General features: G+C 41.0%; 1 protein-coding gene across 6 annotated transcripts in view; it reads right to left on the bottom strand.

The window, feature by feature from the left end:
- The window catches only part of smarca2 (SWI/SNF related, matrix associated, actin dependent regulator of chromatin, subfamily a, member 2), a 211,363-nt gene that overhangs the window by 130,661 nt on the left and 54,536 nt on the right, over positions 1 to 26,166 (bottom strand). For all 6 annotated transcript variants that reach the window (XM_068030208.1, XM_068030207.1, XM_068030205.1 and 3 more), the window contains 9 exons: positions 25,621 to 25,867; positions 24,386 to 24,512; positions 21,372 to 21,545; positions 18,546 to 18,719; positions 14,543 to 14,713; positions 13,182 to 13,235; positions 11,792 to 11,922; positions 8,282 to 8,339; positions 1,502 to 1,605 (listed from right to left, as the gene is read on the bottom strand). In XM_068030208.1, the coding sequence (XP_067886309.1) occupies positions 1,502 to 1,605; positions 8,282 to 8,339; positions 11,792 to 11,922; positions 13,182 to 13,235; positions 14,543 to 14,713; positions 18,546 to 18,719; positions 21,372 to 21,545; positions 24,386 to 24,512; positions 25,621 to 25,867 (1,240 nt within the window). The remainder of the gene's footprint in view (positions 1 to 1,501; positions 1,606 to 8,281; positions 8,340 to 11,791; positions 11,923 to 13,181; positions 13,236 to 14,542; positions 14,714 to 18,545; positions 18,720 to 21,371; positions 21,546 to 24,385; positions 24,513 to 25,620; positions 25,868 to 26,166) is intronic.

The raw sequence follows: 26,166 nt of genomic DNA, 5'->3' as shown, positions 1-26,166 counted from the left end.
GGAACAGTTGAAAAAAATAGTGAGAAGGAGCTGGGTGTCATCAGCAAACATGATGATACCAAGAGAAGGAAGGTAAATGGAAGAAGAGTAAGAATAGATCGTTAGGAGATTCGAGGTAACAGTGGCGGTGGGAACAGAAGCCATTGCTGCTCATATTCTGGCTATGATTGGATAGGTGAGTGGAACCAAGTAAGGGTAATCCCAGGTGGAGAATGGAGGATGGTGTGATCGAAAGTTTCAACAGCTGAAGAAAGGTCGAGGAAGGATAATGCACTGTTAGAGGATGTAATTTCTGACTTTTGTTAGGACTATTCTGGTGCTGTGGCAGGGGCAGAAACCTAGTAAGTTACTAATTTATTATGAATTTGTCCCAATTTATACATTTCTGGATCAATCTGGTCCTACTAGCCTTGAATGCTCAAGTTTCCTAACAAAACAACTCCCCAACAACAATCATAAAAGAGGATTTTAAAATGTGGCTTTTATTTAGCTTCAGACCTTTGAGTATTCCTTTTTAAGATGGGGTAAAAAGGCAGAATTAACTTCTACTGGCAGTACACATCCATATAATTATTCTCCTTTTTCAGTATTGCCATATAAATCACTTTGCATATATACTGTGTCTGGTTGTATGATAATTAAGTGAGCAAGTGCTGTTGACTGAATATTATTTTGGATGTCTTGATAAATTGATTCTAACCAACAAGAGCATCTTGTACTCCCCTCCAGTGAATCAGCAAAATAATACCCTATATATTATATACAAACAGTGAATGCTAGAAATGCTTAAAAAAAAGGCAGATGCTGAAAATACACAGCTCTTCATGCATCTCAGAAAGAGAATACATATAGCTCTTGGAGCAGAGACCAAAATAATCTGACAAAGGGTCTCATCTTGAAAAATTTAACTCTTTCAAATGCTGAGGGACTTACGCGCACAAAGTTAGGACAAAACAAATTTTCCTTCGTGTATCACAGATGTTGCAGGAGGTATTTTTATTTGGCATCGCTACTCTTAGTCACACTTGCAGCTTCTCACTTCTACCACTTGATGGTGCTTACAGTTTACACAGATTGTCTTCTGTAGATGAAAAGCATATTTGAAGAATGGCTCTCTTACCAATTTTGGAGTTATTAACTGTCTATCTTGGATCTGTAGTTTTTTTTAAATTTGCGATTGGCAATTTTCACTCCTGGTGAGTGCTTGCTATTTTAAATGTTTTCTTCTACTTCAGTTCTTCTATCGTGGCATAAACTTTCTATAATTCAGTTGTAATCATATCAAATTTGAGCTAATGGTTGTAAGTGTGATGGAAAATCTATTTAGGATCTTATTTGTAAGAAAATGCGACACGATGGACAGGAAATGCAGTTGAATTTTTTTGAATGAATAATATGTCTGACTTTGCTGACTGTTTGAACACTGCATGAAATGCAAGTCTCCCTCTAGCAATTCATTATAAATTAAGGTTGTAAACCAGGAACAAGTTTGAATACATACTCAATTATCTGTTTGGCAAAAAAGTCAGATACATCTTCGATGTTAGGAACAATAATCTTCTTTTCTTCACTATCAGGTGCAACTGGAGCATCTTCATCTTCCTCCTGAAAACAAAAACCCAACAAACCTTATATTCAGACCATAGAATACATGGAGACATAGCAAATAGAACTTCTATAATTGTTTTGCTTCAGTGCACAAGCACTGGGATGAAACAAATAATAAGAACATGTGCATTGAGTTTGAGGAGAAACTCAAATAAAACTTCATAAAACCAGCACTATTCTGGGCAACCGGATTTCTGATTGCGCCCAAGGTGAGAAACCATAGATATGAGCCACCAAATGGTCACCTGGAAGCCTTTATGTGTCTTTGACAATAAACTCAAACACAAACGAGCAGGGCATACCTAATTTAATAGCTTGTTCAATTTTACTAAAAGGAAGCACAGTGGAGCTCCAATGCAATATGACATGATACGATAGATGTTCACACCCACAAAGTCCTATCCAGAAATTCCTGATCTCATGCAAGCCATTCTGGGGAACTATGAAAAATGCCAATCAATCCAGACTGTTCTTCCATACAGCACACCACAGGCTCATGTTTTACCAGCAACAGACCATTCAGCCCTTAGGCCCGTTCACCATTCAATGAAATTATGGCTTATCTATATTACAACCCCATTTACCTGGCTTTGCTCCATATCCCTTGATACCCTTATCAACCAAAAATCTATCAATCCTAACTCTTGAAAGTTTCAATTAACTAAGGATCCACAACCATTTGGGATAAGAGTTTCAGATTTCTACTTCCCTTTAATGTAAAGGACTGCTTCCTTTTTGAATACATAGTGTTGATCTGTTTTCTGTACCATTAGTGGAGATTCAAATAGTTATTAATGCAATATTCCTCATCAATATCTTTGCAAAATTCCAAATGTGATTGTTAACCATGAAGGGGAATGAGGGGGGGAAAAAATTTAACATGCCTTTTAGGTGCTGAGATTTTGTAAAGTCTGGAAAAACTGGCAATGAACCAAGACAGATCAATCTAGACCAATGCAAGTTGCCACAGGTTTCCAAAAACTCACTCCCCAAACTTTTATCCAATAGAGATCGGTTTGAATTGACGTGAACAAGCACAACAATTCAAGATAATAAATTTAATGAAGAGTTTTCAGAAGAAAATAGGAAGGGCATATTGAAGAGTCACATCCCATTGATATGAGTCACCAAATGGTTAGCTGGAAGCCTTTATGTGTCTTTGACAATAAACTCTTGAACACAAAGGAGCAGGGCATATCTAATAGCTTGTGCGATTTTATAAAAAGGAAGCACAGTAGAGCTCCAATGGAATATGACGTGACACGATAGATGTTCATACCCACAATGCCCTATCCAGAAATTCCTGCTCTCACCTTGGGCACAATGAGCAATCTGGTTGCCCAAAATAGTGCTTATTTTATGAAGTTTTATTTGAGTTTCTCCTCAAACTCAATGTACAACAAACACAAATTCTGCCATGAGCTAGTGTAATTGGGCACATTTTAAAACATATTTGTTTATTTTTAGATGTTGCTTTAAAAAAAATATTCCTAGTTTTATTTAAGAGTGGTAACTTAGTATAGTTTGATTAAAACAGGTGAAAAAGGGTTTAAAACAAAATAACCAATTTTAATCAGTGTCAATCCACCACCGGTACGTAACCTGACTTTATTTTTTACAGCTTCCTCAAAGTCCAGCAAATGAGTGCAATTAGCAGAAACGCGCAATGGTGATTATTTCTTCCAGGGCGAGTGACCAGTTTTATGGGTGAAGCCAGCATTTAGCACAATTTTTTTAAAACTAGCTCAAAAGATAACAGAAACTCGATTTGTACTGGACATAATTAGTGCTAAAATTTTTGCAATCCTTTACATTGGTTACTCCAATTTCAGGTGAATTGTGCCAAAGAAACCAGCAAAACTCTGGGCCAGTAAATAAAAATATTAGAAAGGAAAGCTCACAGCAGTGTTTTTTCATCCAGTAAAGTCCTATGTACAGTCAGCTTTAACATACAAGTCAGAGTAACTGCTGCTCAATTTAAATTGCATTGAAAACCTTGAGGTGATTATTTCAAAGTTCTTCAATAAAATCACTGTCTTGAACCATCTTCAACCCACACAGTTACTTCCAGCATGCTCAATCTCAATAAAGTTGGCAAACAGTCAGAAAATAAATCCTTGGTAATAGGCATCATCAGCTGCGAACTTTCTCAAGAGGCCTTGGAGAAGTACTAAGCGGGCTTTCTATGGCGTGCTGTTACTATTTTTTTTGAAAAGAATGAACAGATTTTGGATTTTTTTTTAAATGAAACAATTGCATTAACATCCAGAATAGAACTTTTAAACACACAATTGAACACGCTGACCAATGCAAACCATTGGCTTTTTTTAACTTCATTGATAAGATGTGAGCATTGCTGGCAAGGCCAGCATTTATTGCCTATCCCTAATTGCCCTGAGAAAGTGATGGTGAGCCACCTTCTTGAACCACATAGAACATAACAGCGCAGTACAGGCCCTTCAGCCCTCGATGTTGCGCCGACCTGTGAAACCATCTGACCTACACTATTCCATTTTCATCCATATGTCTATCCAATGACCACTTAAATGCCCTTAAAGTTGGCGAGTCTACTACTGTTGCAGGCAGGGCGTTCCACGCCCCTACTACTCTCTGTGTAAAGAAACTACCTCTGACATCTGTCCTATATCTATCACCCCTCAACTTAAAGCTATGTCCCCTCGTGTTTGCCATCACCATCCGAGGAAAAAGGCTCTCACTATCCACCCTGTCCAACCCTCTGATTATCTTATATGTCTCTATTAAGTCACCTCTTCTCCCTAACGAAAACAACCTCAAGTCCCTCAGCCTTTCCTCGTAAGACCTTCCCTCCATACCAGGCAACATCCTAGTAGATCTCCTCTGCACCTTTTCCAAAGCTTCCACATCCTTCCTATAATGCGGTGACCAGAACTGCACGCAATACTCCAGGTGCGGCCACACCAGAGTTCTGTACAGCTGCAGCATGACCTCGTGGCTCCTAAACTCGATCCCCCTACAAATAAAAGCTAACACACCATATGCCTTCTTAACAGCTCTATTAACCTGGGTGGCAACTTTCAGGGATTTATGTACCTGGACACCAAGATCTCTCTGCTCATCTACACTACCAAGAATCTTCCCATTAGCTCAGTATTCTGCAATCCTGTTACTCCTTCTAAAGTGAATCACCTCACACTTTTCCGCATTAAACTCCATTTGCCATCTCTCAGCCCAGCTCTGCAGCCTATCTATGTCCCTCTGTAACCTACAACATCCTTCGGCACTATCCACAACTCCACCGACCTTCGTGTCATCCGCAAATTTACTAACCCACCCTTCTACACCCTCATCCAGGTCATTTATAAAAATGACAAACAGCAGTGGCCCCAAAACAGATCCTTGCGGTACACCACTAGTAACTATACTCCAGGATGAACATTTACCATCAACCACCACCCTCTGTCTTCTTTCAGCTAGCCAATTTCTGATCCAAAGCACTAATTCACCTTCAATCCCATACTTCTGTATTTTCTGCAATAGCCTACCGTGGGGAACTTTATCAAACGCCTTACTGAAATCCATATAGACCACATCCACGGCTTTACCCTCATCCACCTGTTTGGTCACCTTGTCAAAAAACTCAATAAGGTTTGTGAGGCACGACCTACCCTTCACAAAACCGTGCTGACTATCTCTAATGAACTTATTCTTTTCAAGATGATTATAAATCCTATCTCTTATAACCTTTTCCAACATTTTACCCACAACCGAAGGAAGGCTCACAGGTCTATAATTACCAGGGCTGTCTCTACTCCCCTTCTTGAACAAGGGGACAACATTTGCTATCCTCCAGTCTTCCGGCACTATTCCTGTCGACAATGACGACATAAAAATCAAGGACAAAGGCTCTGCAATCTCCTCCCTGGCTTCCCAGAGAATCCTAGGATAAATCCCATCTGGCCCAGGGGACTTATCTATTTTCACACTTTCCAAAATTGCTAACACCTCCTCCTTGTGAACCTCAATCCCATCTAGCCTAGTAGTCTGTATCTCAGTATTCTCCTCGACAACATTTTCTTTCTCCACTGTAAATACTGACGAAAAATATTCATTTAACACTTCCCCTATCTCCTCCGATTCCACACACAACTTCCCACTACTATCCTTGATTGGCCCTAACCTATCTCTAGTCATTCTTTTATTCCTGATATACCTATAGAAAGCCTTAGGGTTTTCTTTGATCCTATCCGCCAATGACTTCTCGTGTCCTCTCCTTGCTCTTCTTATCTCTCCCTTTAGATCCTTCCTGGCTAGCTTGTAACTCTCAAGCGCCCTAACTGAGCCTTCACGTCTCATCCTAACATAAGCCTTCTTCTTCCTCTTGACAAGCGCTTCAACTTCTTTAGTAAACCACAGCTCCCTCGCTCGACAACTTCCTCCCTGCCTGACAGGTACATACTTATCAAGGACACGCAGTAGCTGCTCCTTGAATAAGCTCCACATTTCGATTGTGCCCATCCCCTGCAGTTTCCTTCCCCATCCTACGCATCCTAAATCTTGCCTAATCGCATCATAAATCTTGCCTAATCGCATCATAATTTCCTTTCCCCCAGCTATAATTCTTGCCCTGCTGTATATGCCTGTCCCTGCCCATCGCTAAGGTAAACCTAACCGAATTGTGATCACCATCACCAAAGTGCTCACCAACTTCTAAATCTAACACCTGGCCGGGTTCATTACCCAGTACCAAATCCAATGTGGCATCGCCCCTGGTTGGCCTGTCTACATACTGTGTCAGAAAACCCTCCTGCACACACTGGACAAAAACAGACCCATCTAAAGTACTCGAACTATAGTATTTCCAGTCAATATTTGGAAAGTTAAAGTCCCCCATAACCACCATCCTGTTACTCTCGCTCCTGTCAAGAATCATCATTGCTATCCTTTCCTCTACATCTCTGGAATTATTTGGAGGTCTATAGAAAACTCCCAACAGGGTGACCTCTCCTCTCCTGTTTCTAACCTCGGCCCAGACTACCTCAGTAGACGAGTCCTCAAACGTCCTTTCTGCCGCTGTAATACTTTCCTTGATTAACAATGCCACACCCCCCCCCTCTTTTACCATCTTCTCTGTTCTTAGTGAAACATCTAAATCCCGGAACCCGCAACATCCATTCCTGTCCCTGCTCTACCCATGTCTCTGAAATGGCCACAACATCGAGATCCCAGGTACCAACCCATGCTGCAAGCTCACCCACCTTATTCCGGATGCTCCTGGCGTTGAAGTAGACACATTTTAAACCAAGTTCTTGCTGGCCAGTGCCCTCTTGTGTCCTTATAACCTTATCCCTGACCTCACTACTCTCAACATCCTGCACACTGGAACTACAATTTAGGTTCCCATCCCCCTGCTGAATTAGTTTAAACCCCCCTGAAGAGCACTAGCAAATCTCCCCCCCAGGATATTGGTACCCCTCTGGTTCAGGTGAAGACCATCCTGTTTGTCGAGGTCCCACCTACCCCAGAAAGAGCCCCAATTATCCAGGAAACCAAAACCCTCCCTCCTACACCATCCCTGCAGGCACGTGTTCAACTCCTCTCTCTCCCTATTCCTCACTTCGCTAGCACGTGGCACGGGCAACAACCCAGAGATAACAACTCTGTTCGTTCTCACTCTAAGCTTCCACCCTAGCTCCCTGAATTTCTGCCTTAAATCCCCATCTGTCTTCCTACCTATGTCGTTGGTGCCTATGTGTACCACGACTTGGGGCTGCTCCCCCTCCCCCTTGAGGATCCCAAAAACACGATCCGAGACATCACGTACCCTGGCACCTGGGAGGCAACACACCAACCGTGAGTCTCTCTCGTTCCCACAAAACCTCCTATCTGTTCCCCTAACTATGGAGTCCCCAATGACTAATGCTCTGCTCCTCTTACCCCTTCCCTTCTGAGCAACAGGGACAGACTCTGCGCCAGAGACCTGATTCCCACTGCCTACCCCTGGTAAGTCGTCTCCCCCAACAGTATCCAAAACGGTATACCTGTTGTTGAGGGAAACGGCCACAGGGGGTCCATGCACAGTGCTGTTACGGACGGAGTTCCAGGATTTTGACCCAGCAACAGTGAAGGGTGAAGCATGGGGAATTCCAAAGGCATCAAGAAACAAATACACATTATGAGTCTATCTCCACAGGTGATGGTCGAAACAAATAAAAACAAACCAGATAAACAGTGTATTGTCAAAAACCTTATCAAATTAGTTTGCATCCAATTTGCAAAGCTTAAAACTATAATCTGAACAACTGCAAAAATAACACTAGCAGGTCCCACCAACAAAGGGCTTACAATAAAAAGCTGAGCCCAGCCCATTGAGTAAGCTGATGTCAGACAAGGCAGCAGTCCTGACTAGGAGGGGAAAGGATTCCCATTCTTGACCACTGCATAGTGACCCCCGCTGTCCGTTCATGCTTGCAGATGTCATTTGAGGACAGATCAGGCTTAGTCACGTCCTCCTAGGTCAAATGGTCTATTGACACTGACTACCGAGACTCTCAAAGGGATAATGGTCATTTGAAAGAAATACTGGAAAGCAACGGTGCATCAGGAAGTTTATGCCATTCACAGAGAAGGGCAAGAACTGCCAAATAGAAGTAAAAAGCTCTAACATACCACAAAATTGAAAGAAAGTACATACCTCCTCTTCATACTCTGATCCACTCTCCTCACTGTCTGATCGTGGAGCTACTTCATACCTAAAAGGAGGTTTTAAAAAAGCCAGGAGGTTAATATTATCACAATTAAAAGATTTAAAAATGATACATCTTTTGCAAAATCATTAATAAGCTTATAAAAATGATGAATTATGGATAATCTGAACAAACATATTTTGGTTCTCATTGCAAAGCAAGAAAATTGCTTTTCATTGGTTTTATTTTTATAATTGAAAGGAGGGAGCTGCCACGTTTGCTAAATTAAATGCAATTTCTTTTCCAGAATAGACTTCAATAAATTAGCAAACCTGTAGCATAAACACTATAAGCATCTATTTAGGTTTCTATTATGAGTTATTGTCATTTTTGTAGTTCTTGTGATTCATAGCATCAGATAAACAGTTCAAACAATTTATCTGACTTGCATTTCTGTTTACTCAATGAATTTGGAAATTTACGAACTAGCAGATCTCCTGGGTAATGCTGGGTTTCAGCATAGTGCTTTGCTCAGCTGCTGACTTGGCCTGATCTACCCATATGAAGCCACTGTTCAAGTATCCCCTTTAGAGCAGTAATCTGAAAGAGTCAAACCTAGGTAATTGCAGCTGTATGTAAAAGAGTTCAGAAGGCAATCGTAACTGCTTGCAAATTTCTGGCTGCTGATCAGAGGAACCTTTTGTAAAACACTCAAAATTTTAGGGGAAAAAATTTGTTCTGCATTTCTATCAAAGTGCAACAGCTATGTGCTAGATGCAAATCTTATCAATAACTAGTTGTCCTACAGCATTGCTTGTGGTAAATTCGAGGATTTATAAATTTTGCCACCTGTATCTTGGCCTACTTTAAGCCCCACTTGCTGACTTGCATTGGCACCCCATCCCCTATGGGCTGAATTTAAATCCTCAAAGCTCTCCAAGGTCTCATCCACCCAATCGCTGCAACCACCTCTGCTTTAAACCAGCTCCTGCATCCTTCCTGTTGATTTGTCCTCATCTCACTCCATTTTAAATAGCAGAGCTTAGCTGCCTTGGCATCATTCTTAACTCCACAGCCAAACTCTCATATCACTCCCATCATCCTGCCCAGCCTTGAATGCCTTTCTAAAAAGATATTTGATGAAGCTCATGGTCACTTCTCCTAACCTTCCTATAATGTCTTGGCACCTGTTCCTTTCTTTTTTTGCCTTTTTAAAGTGCCATAGAAAGTTTTTCTATGTTAAAACTGCTTTACAAATGAAAGTTAAGTAAAGTGCAAATATAGTAATAAGGCCACGGATTTGTAGAGGTTGAATATGTGAAAGTGTTTTTATTAGATTGTGAGAGCTTTCACACTCCGATTTCAAGATTATGTGCATATTTGCATTTAAACTGTAAATAAGCACCTTTGATCATTATTAATAGGCAGCTTAACTATGCAATTATTGCTATCTCAACAATATCTTTTTTTAAAAAGGAAGCAAATTACATATTATGCCCGCATACGCGAGTCCAAATTATTTATATATAAAAAGGAATCATCCTTGCTCTAACCTTGGAGGACACCACTATTTAAAAACTTAAAAAAACATTAGCCAGTTTACTGTTGCCAGTCATTTAACCAACTTTATACCCACCCTACAATGTCCCCGTTAATACTCTCTCCCTTAAACTCCATCAAACCTCTTTTGCAGCATCTTATCAAATGCCACTTATAAATCCAGAAACACCGCCACTACTGTTTTTCCTTCATCAATACACTTCACTATCAGAAAGATTTTAAATTTGTAACGGATGATAAGTCTTTCACATATCCATGCTAGCTGTCTTAAATTAACTCATTCTGTCCTAAGTGAGTACTAATTTCATCCTCTATTATTTCTTTTAGAAGCTTACCCCATATCAATGTTAGGCTGAATAGGCCATAGTTAGCCATTTTATACCTTCTTAAATAGGGATAGTATATTAGCAATCTTCCAGTCCTCTAGCCCAACTTTCATATCCAAGGATAATAAAAAAAGATTGTGGTCAAAACATCTGCTATTTTCTCCCTGACATTTTGCAGCATTGTAGGATGCTTGGGATCAGGGTCTTTTCCAGAGTTCCGACAACTTCTTCAGTGCTAATTCTTCATCTATAGTTAGCTAATTGTTTTGTCTCCTCTTTTTGCACTCTCTGGTTCCTACCTTTCTGTGACAACAGAGGCAAAGCACTCACTGAGCACCTCCATGAGATTTTTTTTTTAAATCTCAAAACCGGCTCACTTTTTTTTTTAAACAAACTAATCTTTCATATAGGATTTTATAAATATTAACTGCCTTTTACATTCCTGTTATGGGCTGTGGGGAAATTCAATGGTCAGAGAGAACCAGAAAGGCGTGGGGCATTTCTGATGGTTAGACACATTTAAAAGGAGGCACCTGAATCTGACGGAAAGGCTACCAGGGCCTTGTAGAAATAAGATAGGGGCATATTTGTAATGGCAGCACAAAAGAGGATGGGAATATATGTAAGAGAGCTTGAACTTTGGGATAAGGTACACAGACTATGCTCACTGGAAGAGAACAGTGCTTTTGGCAGAAGTGGCGCGGCACAGTGGCGCAGTGGTTAGCACCGCAGCCTCACAGCTCCAGGGACCCGGATTCGATTCTGGGGACTGCCTGTGCGGAGTTTGCAAGTTCTCCGTGTCTGCGTGGGTTTTCGCCGGGTGCTCCGGTTTCCTCCCACATCCAAAGACTTGCAGGTGATAGGTAAATTGGCTGTTGTAAATTGCCCCTCGTGTAGGGAGGTGATGGGAATATGGGATTACTGTAGGGTTAGTATAAATGGGTGGTTGTTGGTCGGCACAGACTCGGTGGGCCGAAGGGCCTGTTTCAGTGCTGTATCTCTAATTAAAATAAAATAAAAATAAATAAAAAGTGGAGAGGCAGACATTGGGTGTGGCAGCATAGCAATGGCAGTGAAAGATATGGGTCCATGAGGGGTGCATTGTTGGGTGTGAAAGGACTAGCAGAATCAAAGGTGTTCCAAGAAAAAAATACCATTGATGGGGATTATCAGAATGGAGAGAGCACAGAATGGTGATAGGTTCAGGGAAGGGAAGGTTCCAAATAGGTGTCCCAGTGATTATTTGAAAAAAGATGGGTATATCTTCTTCCTTTATTCTCTCTCCCACCCCTTTAGCCTACTGCTGGTGCAGAGTCTCAGCAAGTTTCTAGGTTGCAAGAAGTGCCAGCAGCAGGGAGGAGTCACACAGCTTCAGAACGATGGATTCTGGAGTTTCAAGGCAAATGCTACTGTGAACAGCATAGCACTACCCACCTTGGTGACAGAGCTAGATCTTAGTAGTGAATAAGCAATGGTGTCTTAGCAGACCAAGCTTGGAGGACTTGAATTTACCTATTCACTTTTATTTCCAACTTTGTCAGAATAGCATGTCAGACAGGAATATACATAACTCTCAAATCACAGGACTACCTTTTACTACTGGTACACCAAATGCAAACATGATTTACTTACCCAGGATTCATTTCTAACCATGTATCCAGTTGGACAGCTTTTGGTGCATCAGGTCCCTGAAGAACTTTCCCAGTTTCAACATGAATAACTTTGACTGGCAAATCACTCATCTGGCTGCTTTCATCCAAAAGCTTAAACAAACATAAAAGTTTTCCTTTGTAAATACAAATTTACAGCTTAGATAAAAAGACCACACTAGTTGAAGACATTATCAATAGAAATAATTTTCAATAAATTTCTGGCCATTTCTTTAGGGAGAGTGGTGGGAAAGCTAAAATGTATGTATGGATTAAGTGTACAACACCCTGTCTGGTCAAAGAAATGCATAACATTTCACACAATAAATTAATACTTAAAAACAAATGAAACTTTAAAAAAATCTGCAAAGCAGTCTTTCCCAGGTTCAAATCCAACCCAAGTTGGTGCAATGGAAGTATCCTGCTCAGTGTGCTGACTGTGAAGTCCTATAGGAAATGATTTTGGGCGGTGGAACAGCACAAATGTCAAAAATTGGCAATTTCATTAATAGAATAGCTGCCATAGAACATCTTTTAAATGGTGCAGTAAGAAAAGCTCTTCTGAGGTTGGACTATAATGCATCTTCCTATGGTATAGTACAGGGAATGTAAATGTGCATCTAACCTGATCTCAATGTGCTCAAAACTGACATTGGGGTCCCAATTTTCCTCTCTCCTCTTTACCTAGCACAGGTTAGGTCATTACCCCATTTATGATAATTGAACCAGTATTTCTGGCTTTAGTAATTTTAAATATGCTGTGCAGGCAGTAGGTTGGGCAATTGTTTTAAAATCACCTCTTGCTCCAAAATCAAGGGAGGATATTGGATGCTACTACAGGTCTTTCACAGCACAAATCCCGCAATTTGTTTGGCCTATTGGCTGCTGTCAGTAATAGCAGCCAAATAGCCTCCATCCCTGTATGCAAAAGCTAAGAAAAAATTGACTATGATGTTGAAGAAAGTTGCTGGCTATTTTTTGACAGATCCTCCAAACAAAAGAGATTGCCATATTGGGGGGAGGAGACTAGCAAACATCTGCTTTGTGGATCCCCCCAAAAATGACATGGAGTGATATCATAATGCATTTCGTTATGTGAATTCATTTTAAAATGCTCTTGCATATTTCAGCCAGGAGCTTCTCGCTCATGCCAGCTCTGATCTAGGAAACTCTCGTTGATGGTAAGTAGCCAATGGCATGGGTAACCACTTGCATTTCCTCTCAAGTCATGAACTGGCATTGGCAGTCAAAAATAAAAATTGACCCATGCTTTTAACAATAAACTCCATAGCCATATTAATATCCCTTACATTGTAGGACACAAAATCTGATTCTCAAAAAAAGTCTGCAAGCAGTGACTGAAAACAACTTACCTCTCCATCAGGAGCAAGGCTAGAACTTGCTCCTTCTACAGGTTCCTCAGTTTTCTGTTGGTTTTGAAAAGGATAAAAATTATTATTCAGGATAAAAATGTTATTAAGAGAGGCAGCTTTTTAAACTATAATTTTAACAAGGACACCATAACATTTAACTCAATGGAAACAGATGGGAACCAAGCCAAACATGATTATTATAATATTTTCTGCAAGTCAATTAGTACACCAAATTGGAAATGTATGATTAACAAGTTACTTGCTGTCATCCGTTACCAAATTCTAAGTATGACAGTAAAATAAAAGCCACAGCCCAACTTATGAAGTATGGAGAATGAGTGTACTTTTGTGTAGTATTTGAAACTGTTTGGTAAAGTTATAGTTAGTGGAGGTGGTGTCAAGAGAAAGAGCAACAGTGAGATAACACAAAAACAATTTTGAAAAGACAGAATAGAGACAGAAAGGACAGAGAAAGAACTTGCAGTTATAATGACGTGTGAACGCCCAAAGCACTTTACAGCTAATGAAGTACTTTTGAAGTGTAGCCACTGTTGTATTGTAGGAAATGTGGCTGCCAAATTGCGTACAGTGAGCTACCACAGCAATTAATGACCAGATAATCTGTTTTATTGATATTGGTTAAGCAATAAATATTGGTCACACCAAGGAGAACTCCCCTGCTCTTCTTGAAATAGTGCCATGGGATCTTTTACATGCACTTGAGAGGACTGACGAGGCCATGATTTAACAACTTATCCTAAAGACAGCATTTCTTCAGTGGAGTGCCAGCCTAGAGTGCTACTACTAAGTCATGGTTGTTCTTACATGGAGGACCAGGTCAGAGATAAAAACACAAATATACTTGTCCTTGAAAGACCCGAGGAATGGGCCTAGCTGCAGTAGTATATTATTCCTCCATCACACCAGTCAAATCGGCTACCAACACATGCTGTCTGAGCTTGCATGAAGAATGTATCTTGTTGGTAAGGTATTAGAAGGCTAACAACTCCCTGTGAAATTAATTTCATTGAGTGTTTGCCTTCAGGTAAGCAGAGAGAGGAAAGGGAGAAAACAGACTGAAAGGTGAAATAATTCAGAACCAGAGATTGTAAGGAAAGAGTGAAAATGGAAATGGAAAATAAGGAATATTGATCATTACAGAAAAAAATTCAAACTGCAGTAGATACACTTTCCAGATACCTAGAGAATCATTTTCTAGCCATTTCTGCCCAAAACCAGAGATAAAAACAGGGACTAGATCAATTTTATACCTTAGTTTAGATGACTGAGTAGAACAGGCCAGAACAAAATTGTCCCTGGACACTGCATATGTGTATTAATGTTAAATAGGAAATACAAACCTTCTTTTTCTTCTTCTTTTTCTTCTTTTCTTTAGCAGCCTGAGCAGCTTTATGCTCATAGACCAGTTTAGTAAGACTTGCAACATATTCATCCGTTTGCTGAAGCAGGTATGCCAGACGTTTATCCTTTTTCTGATCAATTAATTTACGATAGCCTTCTTCATCTTCTGCCTGCTCTCAGAAAGTTAAAATCAAGATATTCACTTACAAAGTTCACATGGTATGTACAGCACAGAAAAAGGACATTCAGTTCAACAGGTCCATAAAAATGTTTATGCTCCAAACAAACCTCCTCCCACCCTTCTTCATCTAACCCCATCAACATATCCTTCCTTTCGTTTCATCCTCATGTACTATCTTGCTTCCCTTTAAATGCATCTATACTAAATGCCTCAACTACTCGGAGTTCCACATTCTAACCACCCTCAGGGTAAAGAAGTGTCTCCTGAATAACCTACTGAATCTCTTGGTGAATATCTTATACTTATGGCCCTTAGCTTTGGTCTCTCCCTGCCAGTGGAAATATCTTCTCTATTGCTACCCTATCAAACCCACTCATAGGGCTGAATTTTACTGGCCCCTTGATGCTGCGGGTCGCAGTGTGGGGGCTGGTAAAATGCTGCGGGGGGAGGCCCGCCTCGACCCGCGACGTCGAGAAAGGCCCGCCACATATTACTGGCGGTGGCGGGATCTTGGTGCGGCCCCCCCTCCCCCTCTGCCAGGCAGACGGCCCTTCATCTCCGTTTTAAAATAAGGCCTAATGAAACACCAAATCATCTACCTGCAGGCGGCGGCCGTCCTACTCCGATATTACGGCTGCCGTTCGTGCTCCATACAGGCGAGAACCTGATGGGAGGGGGAGTAATGAAATTGTCAGGGTGGGAGGGGTGGAGAAGCAGGGAAAACACTTTTTATTGGATGTGGGGATGTTGGGAAGGGGTTAGAAGCCAAATGTTCAAAGGTTTGGGGAGAAAATTTGGGAAGGGAACTAATTATTTTTTTGAGAAGAAGTGCCACTTAAATGACCATTGTGGGGGGGTTGGGGAAGGATCTCAACATCTTTATTCATTGCTAATAGGACTTCCCAATGACTGCACCTTTAAAAATTAAAACTACATTGTAAGGGCCTACATGTGACTCCAGACCCACAGCAATGTGGTGGACTCTTAACTGCCTGCTGAAATAGCCTAGAAAGCCACTCAGTTGTCAAGGGCAATTAGAGATGGGCAGCAAATGCTGGCCTTGCCAGCGACACCCACATCCCATGAAAAGAATTTAAAAAAATTTTTTAACCTTTGCCTGTGCCTCTATATCCTTTTTACTAATTATGGAGACCAGAACTGCTCAGAGTACTCTAACCAAGGTCATAAATTCACTGCTTTTCAATTCTATCCCTCTGGAAATGAACTCCAGTGCTTTGTTTACTTTTTTAAAGTCTTGTTAACATGCGTCGATCCTATGAGATTTGTGTATCTCTGCCTCCAGATGCCGCTGCTCCCCCATTTAGACACTTACTTTCCAAAGTGTGTGTGGACTCCTTATTCTTCTTACCAAAATGTATCATCTCACCCTAATCTGTATTGATGTTTATTTGACATTTAAAAACCCATTCTGCAAGTTTGTTAAAGTCTTCCTGTATTTTGTCGCAGTCTTTCTCTGTATTAACTTGGTTAATTTGGTGTCACCTGCAAATTTTGAAATTCCAATTCCAAAGTCCAAATCATTGACATAAATTGCAAATGGTGGTCCCAGCATCGATCTTTGTGAACACCACTTCCCATCTTTTGGCAGTCTGAGTACCTACCTATAATCCCTACACTGTTTTGTAGTCAGCTCACTATCCAAGGTTGGTTGTCATCCTTCCATCTACGAAAGATGATGGACATTCAGCAAACAATCCAATTAGGTGGAGTGTCTTTTCGTGGTGCACTTTTCTTGATGGATGTGAAGGCCAATCCTTGAGAGGCAGGTTCTGCCACAAGTGCTGCACGTGAAGCTGCCAAGTGACACAGAGAGTTGTTGTTGGCACCTATTGCCAAGCTGCTGTAGCAACTGGCTGTCGTGGTAGTGTACTCCAGTCCACAGGAAGTGTCATTATTTCTCTTTTTCATCAGATAGTGACGCCCAGCTGTGATAGTTGACATTTAGGGCCTTCATGTCACGCTTGTAAGCATCCCTGAAGCGGAGCTTTGGGCGCCCCACTGGTCACCTGGCCCCGCCTACCTCACCATACAAAAGGTCCTTGGGTATGCGACCATCTTCCATCCTACGGACGTGTCCGATCCATCAAAGCTGCCTCTGTTTGATTAGTGCCAACACACTTGGGGGCTCTGCCTTTGAGAGGACTGCCGTATTTGTAATAGCTTGCTATCCATTCTGCTACTTACCTCCTGATGCCACATGTTCTGACCTGTCATTAGTCTACTATGTGGTTCCTTATCGAAGGCCTTGAGAAAATTACCAACACATTACGTATACTGCATTATCCTTGTCTACGCTGTTACTTTTGCAGAAATGAATAGAAAACTAGGTAGCTTCGAGCGTAATCACATTCATAAGTGAGGTTGCATTACACTTCTTCCTAAAAAAACTTTTCCTCATTTTTCTGAAGATAAATAAAATTTGATTAGAAACTATTTCAGTCCATACCATTTCAAGTTCTTACAATCCAGGAATATGATCTATGCACTAATGAGGGCTTGCTTTTGCTGCTTTTTAAATAGAAATTATAAAATACAAAAATCAGTAAGGGCTTGTATTAATTATACCTAAATACTTTTTGCACACAATCAAATGACCAAAGAAACTGAACCAGTATGTTAAAGATTTGATATACAGAAAGAAAAAAGTTATCAGCAATATGAGATGATTGCAAGGGGGTAAAAAAAAAATCCAGGAGTAAATCTGTGGTTCACGATTGCAACTTTGTTTACAACTTACATTAGAAATTGAAGTGTAAACGTTGCAAGCCCAGAAGATGTCAATTATAGCTACTGAATGCCATTACAGGGTAGTAATGAAAGTATCTACAAATCAGTTACAAAGCAGGCATTGCCCAGTTACCCATCATTTTATATAAACCAGGTACTACAAGTACAATATTTTAAATTGCAGCCATGGATGCTTTTTAAATTTTGACTCCAGAGCTGAGAGAGAGAGAGCTGGCTCTTGTAACAGGCATTAAATCCAACTCCCATAACTGATGGCAGAACCATAGACCAAACAAAATGAAAAAAAGAACCTGGATTTAAGAATCTACAATGGGACAAGAAAACCAAATTAAGCAGCATAAAGACAGCAAGTTAGTTCACAGACACTGATCTCCAAGGATCCAAACTAAATAAATATACAATTGCCTGTAAGTGCACATCTTACAGGCACAAGTTTTAGTTAGTAGTTCAATTCTCTACTTTTACAAAGGTCATGAGAAGACTGGTAAATGACCACTTCAAAAAAAATGCATCAAAGAATTGTTGCCCATCCATTGTAATAAGCACATTATTTAACCAATAGTACCCCTTTTGAAAACTACTGTGTCCATAACCTAATAACTCTTACATGGACAGATCTGTTAACAATTGGAAGTGTACTAATATGTGTTAAGCATTGCATTCTTAGAGCTAAATAATAAGTAAAAAAAAAAGCAGATAACAGTTTTCATTAGTGACTGCAAACCGATGTACTTTGGGATTAGCCTTTTGTATGTTTGAGAAGTCAGCATGTAACAGGATTTTGACTGTTTATAGCGCAAAGCAAACACTCGTTAGGAAATAAGCTTTTTCAATTTCCAAATACTGTTAGTTCAGAAATGTAGCACCACACAAACCAACTGCAATCTACAAAATAGTGGTTCCTTTGGTAACTTTGGAGTTGGTACTACCAGGACATTTTCAACATGAAGCATGCTCATTTCACACAAGACTTCTACTCCCTTAGATGTAATTTATTAGATAGAACCCTCTACAACAGAATAATACAAGAACAACCAAAACAATGACATTACCATTAGCCTCCTCATTCTTTCTTTCTCAATCCTCTCAGTTTCTTTCTTCTGCTCACGCTCCGTGTTGGCATGCCACGTACCAATTGCTCTGGAAAGCTTCTGAATTTTTCCAGTAACTGAACGGTGATACTCCTTGAAGTCTTTCGCATGCTGCAGTATGCTGTTGAGATATTCCTAAAACACATATATATCATGTGAAGAAAGAGTATTGCGTCTTTAAAGAGCATTGAAGCATCGTGTCTCCATATCCTCCAATATAAATTACTTTTGAAGTGCAGTCACTTTGTTAAAGAGGCAAATAGCTAGGTCCTACCAGCAGCAAATGAGAAGAATGACCTCCATTGTTTTATGGTGTTGGACAATGTTCCTCTAAGGTGTGCAGGTGTACAGCTGCGCAGTAATCTGGGATGTACTGCACATTGAAACAAACAGGCTGCTCACAACAGCTAGCTCGAGCGGTGGGGACTGGGCTGATCATCAAACCCCAACTACAAAAGTGCAAGTAGCTGAAGAGAATGGGGGAAAAGTGCAGCTGTGGTTGGAGGAGATGACAGTGTAGGAAAGAATGAATCTGTGATTGGAGGATCAGGAAGTTTGAGTTGGAGGGGCGGGGGTGGGGAGGAAGAGTGTCCAGAAGTGAGCAGCAAGCAGGGAGAAGGGTAGGTGGCGAGGAGTCCTGGAACAGACTGAGCTTTAGAAGGCTCCAGATTTATCAGTCAATGGTTGTGGGAGTGGGAGAGGCGCCAAGAAATTCTCCAGTAGCTGGTCAGCCTGTGAGGGGAGGGGCTAAGTCAGATGAAAGTGATGGGCCCGTAGCACATCTGGTTGCCAGCACTGGATTAGAATGAAACTCAGAAGTGCTCCCCATTCAGCAGCTCTCAATGCCCCAGGATATGGTGTGGAGCTGAACTGCCCAGAATGGCCCAAGGCAACTACAGGTCACAAGCCCCCCAATGGGCAGATAAACACACAATCTGAGATGAAGTTGATCAAAGGATTTAGTCTTAATGATCACCTAATACTTTCTGACAGGCAATTTTATGATGCAGATTAGGTTTTTGATCATCATGTATATGGAGCATGGCCAATGAATAGCTACTTTGAGCACTGACTGAGCCACATATACCAGCCTGGAAACTGCAGATTAATTGAAGCTGTCTGGGTTAATGGATAATGGCTGAGAGAACAGATTATGTGAGTATACTTTACTGTTTGGCGAGATGAATGGCTGTTTATGATCCAAGCCCAGACTTTTAAACTGTGTGCACCCTTCCTGCTCCTTTTGCATTTCACCTAATTTCCCGAAAGCGTGAGCTCCAGTGTCAAGAAAGAAGAGCTAACAGTTTAGGTGTGGAACGCGAAAGAGGGGGTGGGAAAAGGGGGCTGCGAGAGGAGAGGAGGCAAAACAAAAACCATATGAAGAGCGAGAGAATGGGACCAGTGAGAACAGATGGGGAATGGGGCATGTGTGAGTAGAAGTATAATGTGACCTGTTAGAGGAGAGGTTGGTTGTGACCAGCGAGAGGTGAAGCTTGTATGGCACTTTAAAGGAGAGGGAGAATGGGAGAAGTGGAAGGAGACAGCAATGTTCCCTCTAAGGTGCGTGGCCAAGTAGCAATTTGGACTGGACCACACACTGAAATTAAATAGGCGGCTCTCAGCTTCATGAAAGTTCAGTGACTTCTAAAGTGTTAAGCTGTCCAAGAACAACTCAATTGAAAGAAAATCCAGAGGGAACATTGGTGTTGGATGAGAAAAGAATATTAGTTAGAACTCCCCCGCTCTTCCAATCGTTCCAAGGGATGCTTAATGTCCACCTTAACAGGAAGGCAAAATCTGATTTTAATGTCATATTCGAAAGACACGATGTATAGTGCCCCAGTATTTAAGTAAAGTGTCAGCCTACAAGTCCAGAAGTGAAACTGAACCCACATCCTTCTGACTCAGAGGTAAGAATGCTACCACTGATCAAACCCAACAATTATGCTATAGCACAAGTTCTCAATTATACAAATCAAATTTTTTCCCCAATTTCTATAGGTAATTTAAGGCTGCCATAGTTTAAGAATTTCTTTGTACGAATCTTCTACATACATTCCTACAAATTTCATAGGTATTTTAACACTTTTTGATTTGGTAACCCAGCTGTTATAAAACATTTACTTCATTCTGTGAGTTACTTCATTTCTGCCCTGTAATCATTTTCAATTAGCAAGTGTAAAAAAATCTGTCGCGATTAGTGAAGATTGCTGCAAAAAAAAAACAACTAGCATTAAGAGGGAAAAAAAGTACTATTTCATTTGTGCTGCAAGAACATTCAGCAGTAAAATGGAGAATTTATTCCAGTGAACTGCAGAAGGTAAGTTATGCATTTATGCGATTATTTTAAGGTGGAGGTATTAAAGATATGTTTTGACATTTTTTGATGTACAATGTACACATCGTACAACTGCATTTAACTTGGCCCCAGTTATCTGAATTCTATCAATCTGTAAATACCCAAAGTATAAATATGTCCCAAAGCAGGCACATATTAAGTAGTACTACTATAATCTTTGTCGTACACTCAGTTTGTCGGCCAGTGCCATAATGAGCCAGAGATATCAGTTCAATTTTCACTTTTTTATAAACTACAGCAGCTAGGACTAGCATGATTGCATTTTTTTTTAAATTGCAAGTCTGGTGCTACAGATCACAGAGGAGAGATATTCAGCAGCTTTTGTGTTTTTACAAAAATGTATCTGAATAGCAGACTGAGACTATTTTTCCTCTACTTATCCCTTACAGTTGGCTCAATAATAACTTCAAGAAAGGCTACAAGCATACCTGATGTTTCTGCCTGCGCTTACGCTCTTGTTCGATCTTCTGTTGCTTTTCTAGTTTTTCTGTGATGCGAGCCTCTCTCAACGACTGCCGTTTACTACGTTTGTAGGCCTTCACATTGAGTGCCGTCTCCAGAGTTGTATCACGGCGCATACAGGCAACCACCTCTTGCCTCAGCTATTGTGGTATTTTAGAAAAATCAATTATTATTTCAACTTTTTTTTTAATACAGTGTGTTACAAAAATAAGAGATTACTTGAGTGGGCTGGTGGCAGGGGAAGTGGGGGGAGGGCGTAAAATTGAGTGGGAGGTGGGGCGGGCGGGGGAGAGCCGTTCCTGACCCCCCTCCTGTCCCCGCTACAATTTTACATGAGGCGGGACGCCGAGAAATGGCCCACCTGCCCCAGGTCAATCAAGGCCCTTAAGTGGCCAATTAATTGGCCACTTAAGGGCCTCCTCCCACCGCCATGGATATTTTACCCTTTGCTGGCAGGCAGCTAAGCCTCAAAAAGCCCGCCTGGTAAAACCAGGCAGCCTTCTTGCGGGCTGGGGAGTTGGGGGCCTCCAGATCAGGCACCCTGTGCCCCACGGAGGGCCGCCCCCGAAGCCCCAATGCACAACACTCTCCCTGCCCGCCTAACCGACCCCCCCTTGCCTCACTGGTGCCCGACCAATTGTCCCTGGCGAGGCCCTAAAAACCTACCTTAATTCTGGGGCCATCCTTCATCTTCATTGCAATAGTTGGGTGCATCCCAGCAGTGGCCACCGCTCCCGGTGGCGCTGCTGGGACTAAGATCTGCCGGCCCGCTGATTGGCCAGCGGCTCCATTAGGCGGGACCTCCTGCATCAAGGAGGTGGAAGTCCTGCCCAAGTCCAATTTAGGGCCTGGGGAACATAAAATCCCATCTGGATCCCCAGGCCCAGCGAGGCGGGCTTGCCTGCCCATCGAAGAATTCTGGCCCTAGTTAGTTTTACAACTTCCGCGGTTCTAGCTGGATGTTAGCTAGGACATATAAAATGACAGTTTTATACATTTGCAGATTATAATAAGGAAAAAAGGCTTGCATTCGTATAGCGCTTTTCACGACTGCTGGATTTCTCAAAGTACTTTAGAGCCAATAAAGTACTTTTGAAGTGTTGTCACCGTTGCAATATAGGAAACACAACAGCCAATTTGCACACAGCAAACTCCCACAAACAGCAATGTGACAATGATCAGGTAATCTGTTCTTTTGTGATGTTGATTGAGGGATAAATATTGACCAGGACACCAGGGATGGCTCCCCTGCTCTTCAAGATAGTGTCATGGGATCTTTTACATCCACCCAAGCAGGCGGATGGGGCTTCAGTTTAATGTCTCATCTCAAAGATGGCACCTCTGACAGTGCCGCACTCTCTCAGTACTTCACTGGAGCTTCGGCCTTAATTTTTGTGTTCAAGCCCTGGAGTGAGACCTGAACCTCAGAGGAAAGAGTGCTACCAACTAAACCACAGCTGACACTCTAATGAACAAGTATGCAAATTATATAGGGCGGCGCAGTGGTTAGCACCGCAGCCTCACAGCTCCAGGGACCCGGGTTCGATTCTGGGTACTGCCTGTGCGGAGTTTGCAAGTTCTCCCTGTGTCTGCGTGGGTTTCCTCCGGGTGCTCCGGTTTCCTCCCACACGCCAAAGACTTGCAGGTTGATAGGTTAATTGGCCATTATAAATTGCCCCTAGTATAGGTAGGTGGTAGGGAAATATATAGGAACAGGTGGGGATGTGGTAGAAATATGGGATTAGTGTAGGATTAGTATAAATGGGTGGTTGATGGTCGGCACAGACTCGGTGGGCCGAAGGGCCTGTTTCAGTGCTGTATCTCTAAAACTAAAACTAAAACATACTACCATTGTACAACCATGGAAGCCTATGGGTTTCAAACTATAAATGGGGTTGAAAATTAAATGGTTCAGCATTTGGAAGTTACAGAAAAAAATGTATGTCCTATTTAACCAGGCCTGCAACATAGCTGTACAGTTGAGGCTTATGACATGCTTAATCTGTATTGGAAATTAAAGTTATTGGTGTATCTGAGTCGTACTGCAGCAGTTTTGCAAGGTCTGAGGCATGCTAACCCAGTTTAGTAGTGTCCCTGAGGTATGCTGGCATTGTACTGTAAAAGTTCACAATGAGTAGACTGTGCTGCAATAGTTCAGTAGAAGTTAGCCGAATGCTAACTTATAGTAAATCACTTACAGCAAATCTTATAGCTAATAAAAGACTTGTGAAATCAAGACGAATGTCCTATTTCTCAATAAAATAATTTATTGCTACAATTTTAGCAAGTGTGCAGGAAGACACACCTCTGGGGTATATGCACACAAATCTTGAAGGCGGTACAAGTTGAGAAGGCTGTCAAAAATGGCTTTACAAACAGCAGCATAGAGTACAAAAGCAAGGAAACATTTATAAATCACTGATTAGGCCTTAGCTCTAGTATTGCGTCCAGTTCTGGGCACTACATATCAGGAAGGATGCCAAGGCCTTGGAGAGGGTGAAGAGATTTTAGAATGGTAACACAGATGCAATAGTTCAGTTTTGTGGAAAAACTAAAGAATCTGCAGTTGATCCCCTTCCAGCAGAGAGGCTAAGGGAAGATTTAATAAAGGCGTTCAAAATCATGACAGGGTTTGTTAAGAATGAACACGAAGAAACAGTTTCCAGTGGCAGAATGGTCAGTAACTAGAGGACATAGATTTAATTGGTTAAAAAGAGGGAAAATAGGGAGTTTTTTTTTAATGCAGCAAGTTATGATGATCTGGAATGCACTGCCTGAAAGGTTGGTGGAAGTAGATTCAATAGTACCTTTCAAAAAGGAACTAGATAAACAGTTGAAGGAGAAAAATTTGCAGGGCTATGGAGGAAGGGCAGGGAAATGGGACAAATTGTATAGCTCTTTCAAACAGCAAGAACAGGCATGATTGGGCAAACAGTCTCCTGTGTTGCATCAATCATTCCATGATTCTATGAATACAAACCTGTCGTTGGAAGTTGAGTAGTCGAAGAGCTTTTAACTCAACAGTAGCTTTATTGCGCAAATCCGGTGGCAAAGAACCAGGCAAGTTTTCAAGCTCTTGAATACGATGAGCAATTCGAGCTTGAAGTCTTTGTGAAAAGAAAATTAAGATTAATTGTACAAATAAGCTAGCAGCAGAGATTCGGGTTCAAGCAGTATATAGCTTAATGATAATTGGATGTTTCAAAAAGTATATTCACAAATATGATGCATGTGATTTCTATATCATTTTATTTATCTAAATCAATTAGATAGACTATGCAGCACATAAACAGGTCACTCAACCCAATAAGGTGTGTTGGTGTTTATCCTCCACATGAGTCTCCAACTCCATCTACCTTATCTCAACCTTTCAATTCCCTTTTCCCTCATTACTTGTCTAGTTTACATCTGAAAGCATCTAAGCTATTTGCCTCAACTACTTTCTGTGGTAGTGAGTTCCGCATTCTAACTACTCCCTGAATAAAGAAATGTCTCCTGTTGATTTTATTATTATTTTGTGTTTATGGCCCATAGTTTTGGATTCTCCCACAAGCAAAAATATTCTCTCCACTTCTATGCTGTCCAACACATCCATAATTTTCAAGATCTCTATCAGGTCACCTCTAAATCTCTTTTCTAAAGAAAAAAAAAGTTCAACCTTCAATCCTTCCCAAAAGCTGTAATCTCTCAGCTCTGGTACCAGTCTTGTAAACCTTTACCTTAGCATGGATGTGCCACAATTAATTAACACTTCTTAAAAATTGCTGAATTTTGACTTTTGAAATTTGTTTTAGCCATGACTGGCAAGAACAGTTTAAGAGAAACTGACTTAGGAAGCATTAAAGAAATCAACATTATGAAAGCTGAATAATCAATAGAGCTATTCATGCAACCCAAAATGTTTTGGAAATCTGGTTATTTCAACAGTGTGTATTAACCTCATTTAGCTTCTTCACACTGATGAATTTCTTCAAACTAGTATGTCACGGGAGGTCAGTGGCATTCAACTTAAAAAAAAAAGCAAATACAAAACTGCTAATGAAGGGCACTGAACAGTTAGAAAAACTAAATCTCAAAGTCTATTCAAAGTAAATAAAAAGAGTAAAAAGTCTGCAAAAGAGCTGATTCATGTACCTAAACCAGATAATCTTAGAACAGATTGCTGTTCACCAGGCATCACAGCTCAGTGATCCTAGTATTAATAATTCAACTCACCTGTACTCACGCTCTTGAAGAATTTCAACAGGATCCAACCCCTGTGGTTTCTGGATGGGTGTTATACGGTTTTGTTTCTGATGGAGTTGAATGGTAGGTGAAGGCTGGACAGCAGGCTGTTGCGACAGTGAGGCCCCAGGGCCAGATGGAGTCGTTTGAACAGCTGGTGCAGGAGAAGGTCTTCCACAAGTAGCTTGTGTAGGCATTTTTTGAGGGGTATTAGGAATGCCCATTTCATTAACTTGACCTGAAAAAGTAAAGGTAAATGAAAAAAGGTTTATTAGATTATCCTACTTAAAATACAATGTGATAGTAAAATCAAATATCCATATTAACTACAACGAATTGTTGGCTTTATATTAAAATTGTACAGCTTAAAAAAAGACATGTAAACTTTGTCTCAACTGGTTCTTCTGGTAGAGGCGCAAAGAAAATAGACGGTGGCATGGACAAAGAATTAGGAGAAAGTTCCTTCTTATATTACTTAATGCTTTATACTACTGGAAGTAGGAATGATCAGTGGACTAAAATATCAAATTATCCCAA

Source organism: Heterodontus francisci, chromosome 4, assembly GCF_036365525.1.
Source record: "Heterodontus francisci isolate sHetFra1 chromosome 4, sHetFra1.hap1, whole genome shotgun sequence".
In the NCBI taxonomy this organism is placed as follows: Eukaryota; Metazoa; Chordata; class Chondrichthyes; order Heterodontiformes; family Heterodontidae; genus Heterodontus; species Heterodontus francisci.
This window is presented reverse-complemented; position numbering and strand designations above follow the sequence as displayed.